Source organism: Branchiostoma floridae, chromosome 13 (genome assembly GCF_000003815.2).
Source record: "Branchiostoma floridae strain S238N-H82 chromosome 13, Bfl_VNyyK, whole genome shotgun sequence".
In the NCBI taxonomy this organism is placed as follows: Eukaryota; Metazoa; Chordata; class Leptocardii; order Amphioxiformes; family Branchiostomatidae; genus Branchiostoma; species Branchiostoma floridae.
In genome coordinates this window covers 5,447,723-5,463,744 of record NC_049991.1, presented here as the reverse complement: position 1 = coordinate 5,463,744, position 16,022 = coordinate 5,447,723, and the positions used below count along the sequence as shown (strand labels likewise).

General features: G+C 41.6%; 3 protein-coding genes across 3 annotated transcripts; 1 reads left to right on the top strand and 2 right to left on the bottom strand.

Annotated features, from left to right (window-relative positions):
- Positions 1 to 2,594: 2,594 nt before the first annotated feature.
- Positions 2,595 to 4,528, bottom strand: LOC118429379 (E2F-associated phosphoprotein-like). Its single transcript, XM_035839859.1, has 2 exons — positions 4,277 to 4,528; positions 2,595 to 3,452 (listed from the first exon to the last, which is right to left on the bottom strand). The coding sequence occupies exons 1-2, from the start codon at positions 4,526 to 4,528 to the stop codon at positions 2,595 to 2,597; spliced, it is 1,110 nt and encodes a 369-aa protein (XP_035695752.1).
- A 1,584-nt stretch (positions 4,529 to 6,112) lies between these two features.
- LOC118429107 (rab5 GDP/GTP exchange factor-like) lies at positions 6,113 to 9,655 on the bottom strand. The gene is made up of 2 exons (XM_035839487.1): positions 9,530 to 9,655; positions 6,113 to 8,637 (listed from the first exon to the last, which is right to left on the bottom strand). The coding sequence occupies exon 2, from the start codon at positions 8,612 to 8,614 to the stop codon at positions 6,974 to 6,976; it is 1,641 nt and encodes a 546-aa protein (XP_035695380.1). The 5' UTR covers positions 8,615 to 8,637; positions 9,530 to 9,655; the 3' UTR covers positions 6,113 to 6,973.
- A 119-nt stretch (positions 9,656 to 9,774) lies between these two features.
- Positions 9,775 to 14,750, top strand: LOC118429531 (probable 28S ribosomal protein S16, mitochondrial). The gene is made up of 4 exons (XM_035840030.1): positions 9,775 to 9,963; positions 12,516 to 12,704; positions 13,690 to 13,813; positions 14,579 to 14,750. Exons 2-4 carry the CDS (start codon positions 12,546 to 12,548, stop codon positions 14,713 to 14,715), a joined length of 420 nt encoding a protein of 139 aa, XP_035695923.1. The 5' UTR covers positions 9,775 to 9,963; positions 12,516 to 12,545; the 3' UTR covers positions 14,716 to 14,750.
- Positions 14,751 to 16,022: the final 1,272 nt, after the last annotated feature.

Sequence of the window (16,022 nt, the reverse complement as noted above, 5' to 3'; positions counted from 1 at the left end):
ACCAAAAAGCTGGTGAATGGTTTCATTAATGGTGAAAATTTGCTGAGTGGTAATTTTTACTTTTATTTTATTTTCCAAAAAATAGGAGCGAGCGAATCCGTGAACCAAGAAATTAAATTGGTGTGGCCTAAGGACCACCTGGCCAATATGACCATTTTTGGATGGTCACTTATTAGGTGATTTTACCAATTGACAGCAGCATTAAAGAATCCCGTCTGTAGTGACAACTTGTCCACATAGACGAGATTTTATCAATCTCCTCTGGGCAGTTTTGACTGTGTGCCAATTTTTAAACTTTATTTGCTGTGATATTTGTAAGATACGGAGATTTTCAATTGGAATAAGACTGGGTATATTTTATGTATGGCATTTTTCTTGAATGTAAATATTTAGCTTATTCAGCAAAATAAGCTGTACTAGTTACAGTTATGTCTTTAAAAAATAAGTCATTATAATCAAAGAAACATAGTTCCTAGGGCGTTCTCATTGGTTACATCAAGACTTTATCATTTTCTATGCGCCTATAGTTTCCATTGCCATATGATATCAAATGAACTTGGTCAGAGAGAAACATTTTGAGGTATACAAGCACTACAGTAGTGTTTTTCTTGTAAATTTTATGTTGTTGCTACAATATTATTGATGCTGTTGAATTGAAGTGAATGAAACAAATAAGTTATACTATGTTATTCAGCTATGCAAAATGTGATGTTGAAAAATGTTTAAAGAAATTTTAAGATTGTAAAACTACAATGGCATATTTTTCTAGGTACATAATTCATTATCTTTTTATAGAGTTTTTGTACTATGGATGTCAAATATTGAACTTTTCCAGGTAACAACGTTAAGCTTTGATGAAAGAAATTGAAAGTCTAAATGTTAAAAATGATATAGAGAACTATTTTGTAATGAGCAAAAGTTACTAAATGGATGAAACAAAATCTGATGTTTTGTGTCAAAGGGAATTATATTTTACTTGGGTTGAAACTGTTAGATGAAATTGACTTGAATAACTTGAAATGATCTAAATTTATGTCTTATTTCTATGCCATTTTTACATCTTATCTGTTATGTGATTTACCGGCAGAATCATCCAAAGATGTTGTTTGTGACTTTGATGTGAAATACGTACTATGATTTTGATGTGTAATACATATGATTTTGATGTGAAATACATATCATTTTCATGAGCCAATCTCGTTTCCTAAGTCACAAAATGGTCAAACCTGGGGAATGAGCGACGAGATACAGGGGTGTGATAGGGGATGAATTTCCAATTTAATTTGAGGAACTTTATTCCAACTCTAGGAGTCGGTATCAGGACAAAACTTTAGGAGGACTGAACCAACTTAACATAGGGGTGTCAGTCTGATTACACATTAACATAGACCAACATACGTGGCGCAGAAAAGGGACATTTATGAAATCTTTAATTTCGGCTTCCTTTTTTCCTGGAGTATACTCATGGTCTCCATTATTACCTTCGCCAAGTAGGTTATATTTCTGTTAGCGTTTGTACTGTGTTTGGAACAAATTTGGAAATGTGTAGGGACAGATATTTTCCTTTAATATTCTTTTTTTTATACAGGCAAGGAAGTTTAAAAAAATCCTTGATACAGGACTTCAACTCAAGATGATTTTTAAAACATACCTTTCTTTACAATGTTGTGACGGGGAAACACATATCGTAGTTACAAAAATCACAATCCAAGAAATAAACATTTGATATCTTTTTTCTAATTTATCCTCAATGTTCCAACTACATGGTCAGAGCAGCTGTAACATTATATCTGTGGTCCAACTAACGTTTTCCAACACAACTTTCTTGTTATCAAAACATACAATGCAACTTTAATACAGTGAGGAAATCTGTAACTTATATAACTTGGAAATATGGAATGTTGAGAATATGAAGTGGTATTTCTATTTGACAGATAAAAAATGTCGAACTGTGGCTCTTAAAGTCCAGATCTCAATACAAAAGTTAATCAACGCCAAAAATAGTAACTCAAGCAACTGGATATGGTTTTGAAACGGTCAAACTATTTTTGGCGTATCTTATTACCTGGATGTCTAACCTACATCGACGTAAAAGTTAATCAAGCAAATAGACAAGTTTTGAAAAAGTTCAGACATTTCAGACTGTTGCAGTAGCATTTGTATTGAGTACTAGTATATAGTTACCTGGTATGTATATAGTAACCTTTACCAATGCATCAACTATAGATCTGATGATATTTCTTTCTCACTTTGTACATGTAAAGTTAATGTACAATATGTAGTAAACACTTTTAGGCAAAATCATTAGCAGAAAACTATAGATACTGTTGTTCACAAAATAGACCAAATTTTAAGTTATTATAGGGTAGATGTTTTGCTGTTGTGGAAACGTACAGTTTCTCAAGTATTCACACAGATACAAATGCAAAGTTATGTACAAAAGTTGCAGTCCAAATTTAGCTAAATCAAGTCCTAGTTTATACAATAACCTTATACCTTATCTAAAAGACTATGCCGAATGCATGTATAGATTTCATATGTTGATACATGTACACAGTATGGAGAAGGTTTTAAGAACAACAGAGGTCCACAGTTTAGGAGTGACTAGCAAGCACGTTGAAGAAGTGAAAGATCTCGTCCTTGTCATACACCGCCACTTCTGTACTACAGACTCCACACTTGACAGGGTGGTAGACGTCATCTCCTTCTGCACCGGGTTCTGCTGCCTCCAACCGTTCCACTCCTTTCTTTTGCTTCTTACTGCCCCTGCTCTTCTTAGGGTACCGGAGGCGCTCGGCACGGATGACGTTACAGTTCAGTACAAACATGGCACGGTACTGTGTCTGGTACAGTTCGTGACGCTGGCAGTCGATGCACAGCGTGGTCATACAAGCCGGACAGTTGAGAATCGCGTCGCTGTTGGGCGCTGGTTGTGCCTTGGGTTTGCCCGTGCTTGGCCCCGCCCCCAAACTTGACTTCTGCTCGTTGATTGCTCGGTATTTCTCCCGTTGTCGCGTCATCCATTTCTCGTCGTCTGCGTCCATGTTTGGGTCGTAGAAAAGCTCATCGTTCGTCATGACTCGATGCTTCTTCCTGCATTTTTTCCCCTTCCCATCAGCCCCCACAGCCTCGCTGTCTGTGCTCTCGTCTGTTGCATCACTCTGTGCCATGCCCTGGCCATCTGACCCCAAGTTGGCCTCGTGACTTTTGACCTCCTGACCTTTAACCCCATTCTGGACATCTTGTGTCTGTTCGTTGTCACTGTCTTCATCGCTATCGAAGTAGATATCGTTATAAAACTCATCTGCTGCTGTCAGCTGACTCGTCTTGCCAGCTCCTGCTGCTTTCCCTCCAGCAGCTGACCCTTGAACTGACCTTTGACCTGACCCTTGACCTCCAGCTGCAGAAGTTGAAGCCTTCTGTTGTTCATACATCTGCAACATTTCTGTTTCCTGGAAGCAAAAGAGGAAAGACAGACTGAGTATCTTAAACAAAAATACCATTTGGTTAAAAGTTGTACTTTTGTGTCACCAAACATTACTGATAATCAAACAAACACTATATCTTGATTGGCTAACATAATTTGATTCTATTAAACTGCTAGAATTTTATCATTGCAATTACTTCATCACTCCTGTCAGAAAAGTGTTCTCATCTCATCAAATGCCATGAGCTCCTCCCCAAAACTCCCCAACCGTAATATCAAATTGATTTACAGTAATCTGTCAATTAATAGAATTTTCATCAAGCAGACTACTTTTTAAAGGTAAACACACATGCCTCCAAATTTTCAATGACTATCAGTCTATCTTGATCACGGAGTGACCTAGTTCTCGCGAGAGTTGTGAGAACTATGTCGAGACTTGCCTGGATCTCTGTGAACAAGATGGCCTGATAGCCATCGAAAATTTGGAGGGACGTGTGTTTACCTTTAAAAAGTAGTCACTGCTTGATGAAAATTCTATTAACTTTGCACATACGTGACTAATGAACCTCTTTAATGATAATCTGTCAATGGCTTTCAGAAAAAAGGAGCATGCAGTAAAATGCCAATCAGTCTTGTGTTAGAATTACTGTCAATTCAGAAACTTTCGCGGTGGTTTAATGTTCTCGGTTTTCACGGTGGCCGCTGCTTCACCACAAACTTAAATCCGCCGCGAACATTTTTGTATGGCAGTAAGGGACTAAAGTGCATGGTGCTACCGTGAACTTAAAACCACTGCGAAAAGTCCTTTTTCCGGCTACCGTGACAGATGTCAGCCCACGATCAACTGACCTTTGAAGTCATCCCATCATCCAATTCTTTGTTCATCTGCTTCTCAAAGTCGTCCTCTGATTCGCTGGACTCCCCCTCGTCCCCGCTCAGCGCGTGTCGGATCAGACGCCTCTTCTGATTGGCCGTCCCGTGCAGCAGGACGTCCAGCTCGTCCTCTCCGTCTGAGCTTCCCGCGCTCAGTTCCTCAAACTCCTCGTCGAGAACGTAACCTGCATCGTGGTCAATGCCACGGATGTCATGTCTCCTCGACATTGTTTAGACTGGAAGTCAAATGAGTAACAATTTTACATGTGTGTTTTGTGTTTGTTGTGACCTGCAACTGGCAAAAATGTACAATAAGAGGTCTCCATTCATGTCCTGCTGATATATCTGCCTATGTCGGTCAACTTATATATAACTCATTTAAAAAACGAGGCAATATTATACTGTCCTGAACCAGCACATAATGCTAGCCTGATTGTAAATATATATACCATGTGTCAAATAGATTAGTCTCATAGATACTAGTAACTCATGTAGTTCTGTTCTGTATGTATTGTATGTATTGTATGTACAAGTTGCCAAACACTGTATCCTCTACAGTTGTCGTGCAATAAAGTTCTTCTTCTTCTTTATTCAATAACATAATACTTATTAGTAATACGCTGCAGTGAAAAGCCTATGTCAATGGGAATAACCACTAGAAGTTGAACCATGCTTTCAAGCATACATGGAAGGGACAGGTACTTTTTAGTAAATTTATATTATTCTCAGAGATAAAGCCACGTTGATTTGGTTATATGGATGACATCCGCGCTCGCACCAATTTTTGGCCATTTCCACTTTCGACCACACAATAAATTGTGCAAAGCAGCTGTAAAATGAGCACAAACATTCCGTAGACTGAAAAAAAGAGTATCAGAAAACAGATAACTAACGCCATATATAGAATGCCAAAATGAATCTAAAGTCAAAGAATAAGATGTGAAAGGACGGAAAGAAAAAAAAAATCTTTTGTTGGTTGAGGGAGGTACCAGTACAGAAAATTCAGGTCCAGAGGATCATGGTATATCATACTATGTGTGTTTAGTCCTATGTTCAACCTTCCTGGCCACTTTGATTTCATACTGAAGGCAACTTTTTTTTTTGGCCAAACTTTTTTTTTATTCGCTCGCTCGCATCAGTTTTGGAGTTCCTGAAGGATGTCATCCATATACCGGGGTAATCAAATCAACATGGCCTAAGATAAAATAAAAGCGAAGATAAAATGTACCCAGTAGCAGGGGTTCCATTGGAAGATAGAACATATCAGGAATCATTGAAAAAAAAGTCTGACCTATAGATACATGAAATAGAAACATGGCTTTCTGGCAATTGAACACTTGATTAGGAAAGCCAGCACATGGGTAATTATGCACTCACACGCAGACACACACTCACGCAGCCTGTCAAGCATTCAAATTGTAAAAGTGCTTCATATCTGGTTATACAACAATATATATCCCAGTAGACAAATCCTAGAATAATGTGTCCCATCTTGGGACAAATGAAGAAGAGAACAAGCTTCTAAGGCTTACCTAGAAACTTTGAAAAGCTACCTATTTCATGAAAATGAGCTGCTTTCCATCTCAACCTGGCTGCATATAACCTACTACAACTAGTACCAGAAAGTCATGATTTCTTACTATTTAGTACATTCTTGGGGTCTATAGGAAATAATGCATTTTGTTGCCAATTGTAAATAATCCAATACATGTATACGACTTCTGTGATTTAGGCCCCTAGAACTCTATGAACTTTCCTCACCATATCTCTCATTGTATATGTAATGCACACATCATGAAGCCAACACAATGATACATGTCATAATCATACTGCAGTTTATTTACTACAACAGCTTATCCAACTTTACAAATACCGTATCTTAGCTTTTCTTGTAGCATTTCATTTTACCATATAATATATGCTTTTGCCTTGTTCTTGTTCTTGCATTTTCTACAGCTTTTTTGGTCTACAAAGTCATTACATTCCTTGTCATGGGTCACTTGCAGCATACAGAAAGGACAATCAGCAATCTGATCTACATGTTCTTGGCAGCATATCTCAACTACAAAATTACTACAACAAATTACTTATGTACATGTACTAAGTACTACACAAATTTTCTTGCCATCTTTCTAATCATCATAGTATAAAGACTTCACAGATTTAACTTATTTGATCTGACAATATCATAAATACAGCAGTGGGGGTGTATAAAGCAATACATTGTATATGTACATGCACATGTAAACTGTATACGTAGTAGATGAATGCCAAAAAAATCTTGAACTAGAGTGTAAGACTGAAATCTCTATATTTACATCTACATGTAGTGTATATGGCAAAATGCTTTTTCCAATTTGAGAAAATACCGGTAGTCTTGGGAAATGTAGCAGAAATAATACTGAATGCAACAATACATGAAGTTGACTGTACAAGGTTCAAGAGAAAAATTATCAATATTCCTTGGGATATACAGTTACAGTACTAGTGTAGTACATGTACCTGTACATGTGTGGTTTACTTTAAAAATGCCTGGTTTATCCATAAATGTGACAAATGACAAATATCATTAACGTGATTCATAACCCTTTACTCGTCATGTCATGCTCCAAACAAAACAAAACATTTTTATATACTCTTCCCAGTAAAATTACAATACTAGTATGCAGAAATTCAGCTGGCACTACCCTCTGCTGCCTGGGAAGATACCACCTGTGGTAGTAGCGGGGGTGGCAGGTTTAAATTGTCCTCATTTTCTGTGTCCAGTGTAACAGCCTGGACCCCAGCAGCAGCAGCTAATGGATACCCGACAGTAGAGGGACTCAGCAGTAGGTCTTGTTGGATGGGGGAGTCTGGGGTGCCCGCTAACTGTAAGGGCTGTCGGGGCTTGATGTCCAGTGGCGTACGTTTCAGCACGTCCTGAATCTGCTTGATCACGCCATCCCGAAATCCCTTCATCTCATCCTGCAGTTGTTTGGCATCGTCCATGAGCTTGTCGTGTTTCGCATTCAGTTCTTTCAAACCCTTGATGTTTTCCTGCATGAGGATTAGACCCTCGCATGTGTAACCGTCTGCCTGGTCGTTCTGTTGAGGTTTAGGAGGGACGGCCTCTCCGGACATGTATCTATCGAACTCCTCCTGGCTTAGAGACAGAGCCTGGGCATCGAGACTCTCGAGGAAGGCTACCGCGCAGCACAAGTTGGTAAAGTAGTACCCAGCCTCTCCTGCCATCAGCCTACTGGGGTTGGCAAACCGAGTGATGTACTGCACGTTGGAGTGGAGAAGGGGAGGGTTGGCTCGCAAAGTGATGTAGATGAGAGCCGGTAGGAACTCGTCAGCGCTGGCCGGAGCGTCGTGAGACACGCGTAACAGCTCGAAGATGTGCTGACAGCACCTGACGAGACAGCTGAGTTTCTCTTGGGGAGAGCGCTGGGATCCGACCTCAATGATGGCCGCGATGGCTTGGTCTGTCAGCCCTTGTACCTGCGTGTCGTCTTCCTTGATCCCAGTGTCGAGCATCTGCGGAGTGACCCAGCTGAGGGAGCGGATGCGGTCCTGTAGTTTCAGGTCACGCTGCTCATCATCAGTGATGGAGGGACAGAACAGCAGCTGGTGCAGCCTGGTGGTGATGTGCTTCTCCACCCCGTCCAGCAGCTGTGCCTGCTGTTCCCCCGTCAGCCCGCCGGCCGTCGGGTGCTTCTGCAACCGCTCGCTCATGCTGTTGTAGAAGTCGTGCACCATCTCCGACTGCTCCTCTATGGGCAGGTAGGCAGAGTTCTGCATGCGGTGGATGAAGTGCTGGGCCGACTTGTACAGCTCCTGTGCGAACGCTCTACTACGGACTATCCGTAAACCCTCTATGAACTCGTTGACAGTTTTCTGGCTCTCCGGGCTGAGTACTGGCTCTTTTGGCGACGCCTGTGGCGTCAGCTTCCCGTCTTGGCTGGGACTCCCCTTCACAGTGCTAGATGATTTGCTTTTGAATAGCTTCTTGACAGTGCGAGTTTTTGACCCAGTGTGGTGAGTCTTTTTCTCCTCGAACTTGGAGAACGATAGCTCGCGTCCGCTACCGGACCCACCGCTAGCTCCGGGGCTCCCGCGGTTCTCCGCTGCGTATTGTTGCTGTAACCGTTTGGCGTATTCGTGGTCGCTCTCTATCTGCCGCTGGCGCGACTTCTGCACGATGTCGCGGTAGCACTTGGAGCAGTACCCCTGCCAGGACGGGTTGCCATAGTAACCGCAGCCGTTCTTGCACAAGAGCTCGGATTGGTCCACGTGCAGACCCTTCCGCGTTCCCCTCTTCATTGCACTCATGGTGACTTACCACTCCCTAGGACCTGGGGAGGGTGGAAATATGCCCTTAGTAAAGATCCTTTTCTTTCCTGCTGTTACTCATACTATTGAAACTGTCTGTTCTTTCCATGCAAGGTTATGAAATATAATCTTTTTCATAAATAAATAAAACCAAAGGTTGGCATCTGTTTCTTTTTTTTTTACCACTGTCTGGTAGTATTGCAAAATTGCAGCTTTCTACATCTTCGTAATTTACTTCAACTTCAGTTTTTGGTTTTCGTGTCCTAACATACTATCTAGTCTGCACTGTCGGTACAACTGGTACAACTAGAGGCTTATATCCACCCCTCCCATGGACGCCAGGAAACACATATGTGCAACTTCTCTTCTGAAGCAAAGTAACTACAGGCCCTTTCAGAGAACGCAAGTGTGGCGACAGGAATTCTAGGTAATATGTCAAAGGGTAAAGTACACAAAAAGTAAACAAAACCTGTCTGGACCGACGTTGTTATGCAAATTAAAAGAATGGCCGAGACAACGACTGTTTACTTTTTGTGGGCCTTACCCTATCGCCGTACATGCGTCCTGACTTCTGTGAAAGAGCTTAGTTATAGTTTCCAACACAAAATTTGAATACACAAAGTTTGCAAAATGTGGCCTCTTATCCACTATTACCCCAATGGCGCCACTGTGGAATTTGCCATACATGCGTAACAAAGATATTATCATTTCATTTGCAAGTTTTCGCTAGAATCAATAAAAGCTCCTTGATAGAATTTAGAAAAAAATTATTGCCCCCCTCCCCACACAACCTTTGTTCCGGTTCCAAGTTTGTGCTTCTAGCTTCACATACAGCTAAAGGGAACATCTTAGAAGCTTAAAAGGGAAAGGAGTAAGTGACTAACATAAAGTTAGCATCAAATATGGGTAAAATACCTCTTAAAAATGCAGATATTTGCGGCATGTAGCAGAAAGTGATGATTTCTTCTTCTTCCTCGAGCACAAACTATACCACTACGTCATAACGAAGGCATAGAACCGCAAAGCACACAGACGAGAAATAATCAATCAGAATTTTTGCCGAATCACACGCAATAATCTAACACACAAATCGTTAGAATTAATATCATTTTGAATTTATGGAAAATTTTAGATGGCAACCACTTTAGAATTGTCGATCGTGTTTGATTTTTTTCCTTTGTCTCCGTTTGGCTGCTGTGGTTGAAAATTAAAGATGGCGACGCCCTTGTCGAAATAAAATTGGATATTTCCTCGTTTAGAAGCTTACTTCTACGATTCTTAACGTGTGATTGCGTCCAACTAACGACGGAAAGGGAAAGGAAGATCAGACACACTCACTGCATATACAGGTAAGTGGAGGACTGAAGTCTATGGGACTAAATAGAGGTTTTAATGCCTGATGATGGGGAGGGGGGCTTTGTACAACATGGTAAAAATCAACTGTCCATCTGCTTCTATGATAAAAATAATGATCATTTCAGTGCTTACTTCTTACATATTTTGTGTGATCGCTATTGCTTTAGCATTTATGTTCGGAATAACCTCATCTGCATGAGTAATAAATCCCCAATCATTTTCAAATAATACAAATTATTATTATTATTAATACCAATTATTGGGGGGGGGGGGGTGTAGGGATCACAAGCAAATTAGAGGGAACACATACTGTAAGGTTTGGTCCATTCACAAATGACCTCGACCTTCATCCGAGGAAGGGCCCTATTAAATCGAAGCTTAAGGTGCTCATAATCATATACACCTGAGTGAGGCGAGGAAAGTCATGTAAAGTACATTTCCCAAGGGCACAATGGACTCCGGGCCAACCCCCCTGCCATTACACCACATGATCCCACTAACTATGCCATGAAGTAGTTACTCAAGCAACTGGATATGGTTTTGGAAACGGTCAGACGTTTCGGATAGAATCCAAGTTATCCTTCGTGAGTTATCCTTCTCCCACGTGGAGCCAGTGGTCATGAACTCTGCTCGATTGGAGAAGTAAAAGCCTTGCTGAAGTCCATCAACCCCAGAAAGGCAAGTGGTCCGGACGATCTCCCCAGCTGGATCCTTAAAGAACACGCCGAAGATCTTGCACCCATCATAACTCACCTCTTCAATGCCTCGTACGAAGACGGTACAGTGCCCCTCATATGGAAATCAGCCAACATTGCACCTGTCCCGAAGTCCGCGGGAGCAACTGATGTTTGCGACATGCGACCCATTTCTCTACTGTCTGTGCTGGCTAAGTTGATGGAGCGATGCATCCTGAAGAGACTTCTTCCTTCCTTACGCGCCGTCATTAAAGATCAGCACGCGTACATGAGGGGCTCTTCAACTACGATCGCTCTTGTGCGTATGGTACAAACTTGGCTAACTGCGCTGGATTCTAAGAAGCCAACTCTGGTCAGAGCTTTATTTGCTGACATGTCTAAAGCCTTCGATCGAGTCGATCATGCCATACTGCTACAGCGTGTGATCGACATCCAGGCCAGTCCACGCATGGTGTCTTGGATCCATAGCTACCTCAGCGGTCGGCGTCAGAGGGTAGTAGTCAATGGCGTGGCCAGTACCTGGAAGGAGCCGACATCTGGTGTCCCACAAGGTGGTGTGCTGTCCCCGTACCTTTTCCTACTCTTTATGAGCTCAAGGACAACAGTACATCCTGACACTATGAATGTGGGCTATGCGGACGATGTCGGAATGTCCAGAACTCTGTCAGTACCTCAAGCCATCGAAGACAAATCACTTGAGGAAGAAACATCTCATCTCGACTCGTGGGCTGACACCAACAACATGTTGCTAAACGGGAAGAAGAGCCAACTGCTACAAATCTGTGTCTGCAGATTCGTTCCCAGCCCACCAAGGTTAACCCTTGGGGGTGTGTGCGTTCCGTGGGTCGCGTCCGCAAAAGGTCTGGGCTTCATCTTGGACAAAAATCTCACCCTGCAAGAACAAGTAACCTCAATGGTTACTAAAGCCTCCCGTAGACTGCACTTCTTGAGACTACTTGCAAAGCAAGGGACCAGTGTCGCCGACCTAGTGACTATCTACGTGTCCCTCGTGCGCCCAGTCCTCGAGTACGGTAATGTCCTCCTTGTAGGCTGTAGCAAGGAACAGGAACGCGCAATGCAGAGAGTCCAACAGCGGGCTCTACGGATCATCAGCCGAGCGGGCAGGCGCGATGTGCCCGACCTACCCACCCTCCAGTCGCGACGCGAGGATGCAGCTGTCAAACTTTTCACACAAATGTTGGATGTTGACCATCCCCTACACGACATGGTTCCACCTTCCAGATCAACTGCCACGGGACGATCACTGAGAAACAAAAACACTTTCTCCATCCCCCCAGCTAGAACTAAAAGACTTCAGAACTCTTTCCTGCACACAGCTATCAAGCTGTACAACAAGACTGTAGACATGTAGGCAGTAACAATGGCTACTTAACGTCGGAGATGTTGTTTACTACTTTAGTATATTGTTTCTTATTGTATATATACGGTTTTTATGTTGTAAATTTCAACGCTATTCAGGCTGGTATTATGTCTGCTATGTTGAAATCAATAAAGGATGATGATGATGATGGTGAGTGACATGTACTAGTAGTAGATTCTATCTGAAATGTCTGACCGTTTCCAAAACCATATCCAGTTTAATGCTTGAGTAACTACTTTTTGGCGTATCTTATTACCTGGATGTCTATCCTACATCGACATATCCCACTAGGGTAACTAACTGTGTTGTATTAATACTTTGGTGGGGGGGGGGGGGGTTATCCCCCCAGTACTATAGTGCTAATACTACTATAATGTTGAAGGTGCCCTGAATCAGTATTCATGTTGAAAGGGCTATCAAACGTGAAATAGATTCATAAATGCGTGAATTTGTTTGTACACATCTGTAGTGGCAGACCAACCACGTTCCAGAAGACAACATGCGTCTGGCTACAGTCCTGCTGGGTAAGAGGGCGCAGATTCGGAAGCTCGGCCCAAAATCCATCCGCCTGTCATTGCGAGGCTGCACCAACAGACCGTTTTACCACATCGTGGTGGCACCAACGCCAGCAGGGAGAGACAAAGAGATCTATGAACAGGCAAGTGGAAAGGAAAGGGTACAGAACCAAGCTACCAAAATGAAAACAGATTTGCAGTGGATGTCACTTGAAGACAGAAGGAAAATGTCCAGACTTTCCATGATGTACAAAATGACCAATAATCTGGTGGACGTACCGACTGATAAGCATCTAATTCCAGCTCAAAAAAGAACAAGAAACAGCCATGACTTCAAATACCAGAGTTACCAACCTAGAATTGATGTGTTCGAAAATTCGTACTTTCCCAGAACTATTATAGAGTGGAATTTGTTATCACCAAGTATAGTAGGGGCATCTTCTCTTGGTAGTTTTAAAGAACGCTTGCAGATAGATGTGCAAAAGGTAAGTGTGACGGGTCGTTCGGTGTAATATAACCAGCTGCTGCCTCGCCGCGCGCCTGCGAAGCTGGTGTGTTACGCCGAACGGCGGTTATACCGGCTATATAGATACAGAAGTGCTTTCTGTTTCTAGATATCCCAGTTCAACTGAGTGTATCATCTTGTATAACACGTGTCTTTGGTTCGTGAATATGGTAACACTAAAGAATTCTGTACTGTAATATTGTCTGTATTGAAAGGAATGCAGTCCCAAATGTGACTTAAATAAAAGCTTGTATTCCCCCTGATCACACTGACTTTCACAGTTAATAACATTCACATTTGGGACTGCAATCCTCCCACTGCAGCGCCACCTATCATCTACCAAAATATTTGCAGGCAATTATTGGTGATAGTGTACAAACGAACCTTACTAGTACCTGTGTCCTCATGCAAGAGAATGGCCACTCAAGCAACTGAATAGATTTTAAACAGTCAAATGCTTCCAAATTCAGGTGCTTTATTAACTGTTATCTTGCCTATATTATTACCTGGATATCTAACCTTCATTTAAGTACATTTGTCTTTGTTGCTAAATGCTAAGCTACAAGTACAAAGCATTTCTACATGTATAACTGATTTGTTATTCTATTGGTGCAATTCCACAGCTAGGGACCTATGACCCTATGCCCAACGACTTCAACGAAAAACTTGTCAGCTTTAACTACGAGAGACTAAAACACTGGTTGGTAGTGGGGGCAACACCCACCAAGTCTGTGGCACAACTTTTAGGTGAGTTTTTTGTACATTATTCACAGAAATTTGAGTGGTATTTGTCATTTCTTGTTTGAAATGTTACTTATGTAGTGGAAAAATTGTAAGTAGGTGACATACATTCTATGTTGTTATTGAGTACTACATATATATCAGAAAGTTATGTTTCGTTGGAGGTCTGCTACTCAGCAGTACTGAACTGCCAACTAGTGATCCATGATGGTACTGCAGCCTTGAAACTGTCTGGCCTGTATCTAGACCAGAAACAAGATGGCGACCAGATGGCGTCAGAATCCCAAGACAGTGGGGTCATTTAATGCGCACACAAGCATGATATAGATTTCATGGCTGTAAATCTATCCTATGAAAGTTTGATAAAGACAAAGCATGACAATTTTTTGTAGGTAGAACTAGAAGTGCTATGCGGCTTGCTTGTGTGTTTTTGATAGCCAAGTATGCCGGGCTACCACTACTCTTATCCATAACTGTGTTGGGGTCTTTTACATGCACAGTTTTGATGCTTGAGGCTTACACCTGAAGCTCCCTCATACACTGGCCGCTGGCTTTACGTTACCATCCAAATGACAAATGCAATTTTTTACTATGGATAGATGCAATTTGTCCAAGATATATGCAAAATGACCATAGACATTGCAAGCATCAAACTCCAACATCAAGAGTCCACAGAATTTGATCCACATGGCTAAGCAGTAGCGTTGTGTTACCTCAAGATTGCATATACTGAATGTAAACTGAGTGTTTGATTATCTCTTTGTTCTCCAGGACTTTCAGGGTTCTTACCTCTTCACCCCATGAGTACACTCACAGCGGAGAGAAACAGGAAGGCAGCAGCAGAGAAGGCTGCAAAACTACAGGAGGAGGCACAGGAAAAGGACCAATCAACTACAGAAGGGGTCTGACCAATCAGCAACAGAAGGGGTCTGACCAATCAACAGTGAAAAAGGGTCTGACCAATCAGCAGCAGAAGGGGTCAGACCAATCAAAAACAGGAGGGGTCTGACCAATCAGCAACATAAGGGGTCTGACCAGTGACCAATCAGCAACAGAAGGGGTTTCACCAATCAACAACAGAAAGGGCCTGACAAATTAGCAACAGAAGGGATCTGACCAATCAACAACAGAAAGGGTCTGACCAATCAACAACGGAAGGGGTCTGACATGATATAGTGGGGAGGGGGGGTATCTTTGTGCTTGAAATATACGTTTACTTTTGTTTAAAGCATGTGTAAAGGTTTTGCAAAATAAATTGTGTCAAATGACTTAGCAACCTGTGTCGTCATTGAAGTCGAAATCTCCAAGTGATTATATTAGGCCTACTGGTAGCTGTGTTTGCAATTCCAGAGTCATACATTTCATATATGTTTTCATAGAAATGCTTCCCTTTGGGCCACAGCAAGTAAATCTTATGGATGACATCCTCTGTAGACTGCAAAAATAGTGCGATAGGGCAAAAAAGAACAAGATGGGTTAAAAAAAAACAAGATGGGTGAAAAAAAACAAGATGGCTACATTTTCAAAAATAGGCACCATAAAGTTGTGATGAATGTTGTTACAAGAGTTAAAGGGACAAAACATGATATCAGAGCCAACAAGCCATTCAGTCCTATATTTAAGACATGTACTGGTGTGGTAAAAGTGACACAAGTGTGGTAGACTGGCATCACCAACAACATTGGTAACCACACTCATGGCTTCCATATTGGTGTCACTTTTACAACTATCCAATAAGTTTCATTTCTACAACTACAGCCCTGGGTACCTCTCAAGTGTGACATCTACAAGTACAATTATTAGGCTACAATAAAACATATTTGCTCATTTTGGTACTTTATCGTCATGTTGACCATCCCTGCAGAAGAAAAAAATTCTTGTTTTTTTTTCTGAAATCAGGAGAAAATTAATGCGCGCGCCATATTTACTTGCTGTGGCCTTATCTTTATTACTGATCATTTGTGTTTATTACTTTCTGAATATAATTTTGTACGTCTATTTTCCAATTGCATGTAAGATTTCTGAAAAAAAAAAGCATTTTTAAGTCCGGACCTGAATCTGAACGTGAATAAGTTTGTAATTCGGTACACGAGTTTTTGTGTAACTTTCACAGAACTACGTGGGATCATTGAACTCTGTAATACAAAAGAGTTCAACAACCTCTCGTCGTTTTCAGTTCAGTTCGTCCTCCAACCGTGCGTCAATCAAGGAGGTC

Excerpts from the sequence above, each read along its gene's own strand:
- LOC118429107 (XM_035839487.1), bottom strand. The coding sequence starts at position 8,614 with ATGAGTGCAATGAAGAGGGGAACGCGGAAGGGTCTGCACGTGGACCAA.
- LOC118429379 (XM_035839859.1), bottom strand. The coding sequence starts at position 4,528 with ATGTCGAGGAGACATGACATCCGTGGCATTGACCACGATGCAGGTTAC. Across the intron at positions 3,453-4,276 it reads ATGATGGGATGACTTCAAAG|GAAACAGAAATGTTGCAGAT; the intron begins GTCAGTTGATCG and ends TTTTGCTTCCAG.
- LOC118429531 (XM_035840030.1), top strand. The coding sequence starts at position 12,546 with ATGCGTCTGGCTACAGTCCTGCTGGGTAAGAGGGCGCAGATTCGGAAG. Across the intron at positions 12,705-13,689 it reads ACAAAGAGATCTATGAACAG|CTAGGGACCTATGACCCTAT; the intron begins GCAAGTGGAAAG and ends GCAATTCCACAG. Across the intron at positions 13,814-14,578 it reads GTCTGTGGCACAACTTTTAG|GACTTTCAGGGTTCTTACCT; the intron begins GTGAGTTTTTTG and ends TTTGTTCTCCAG.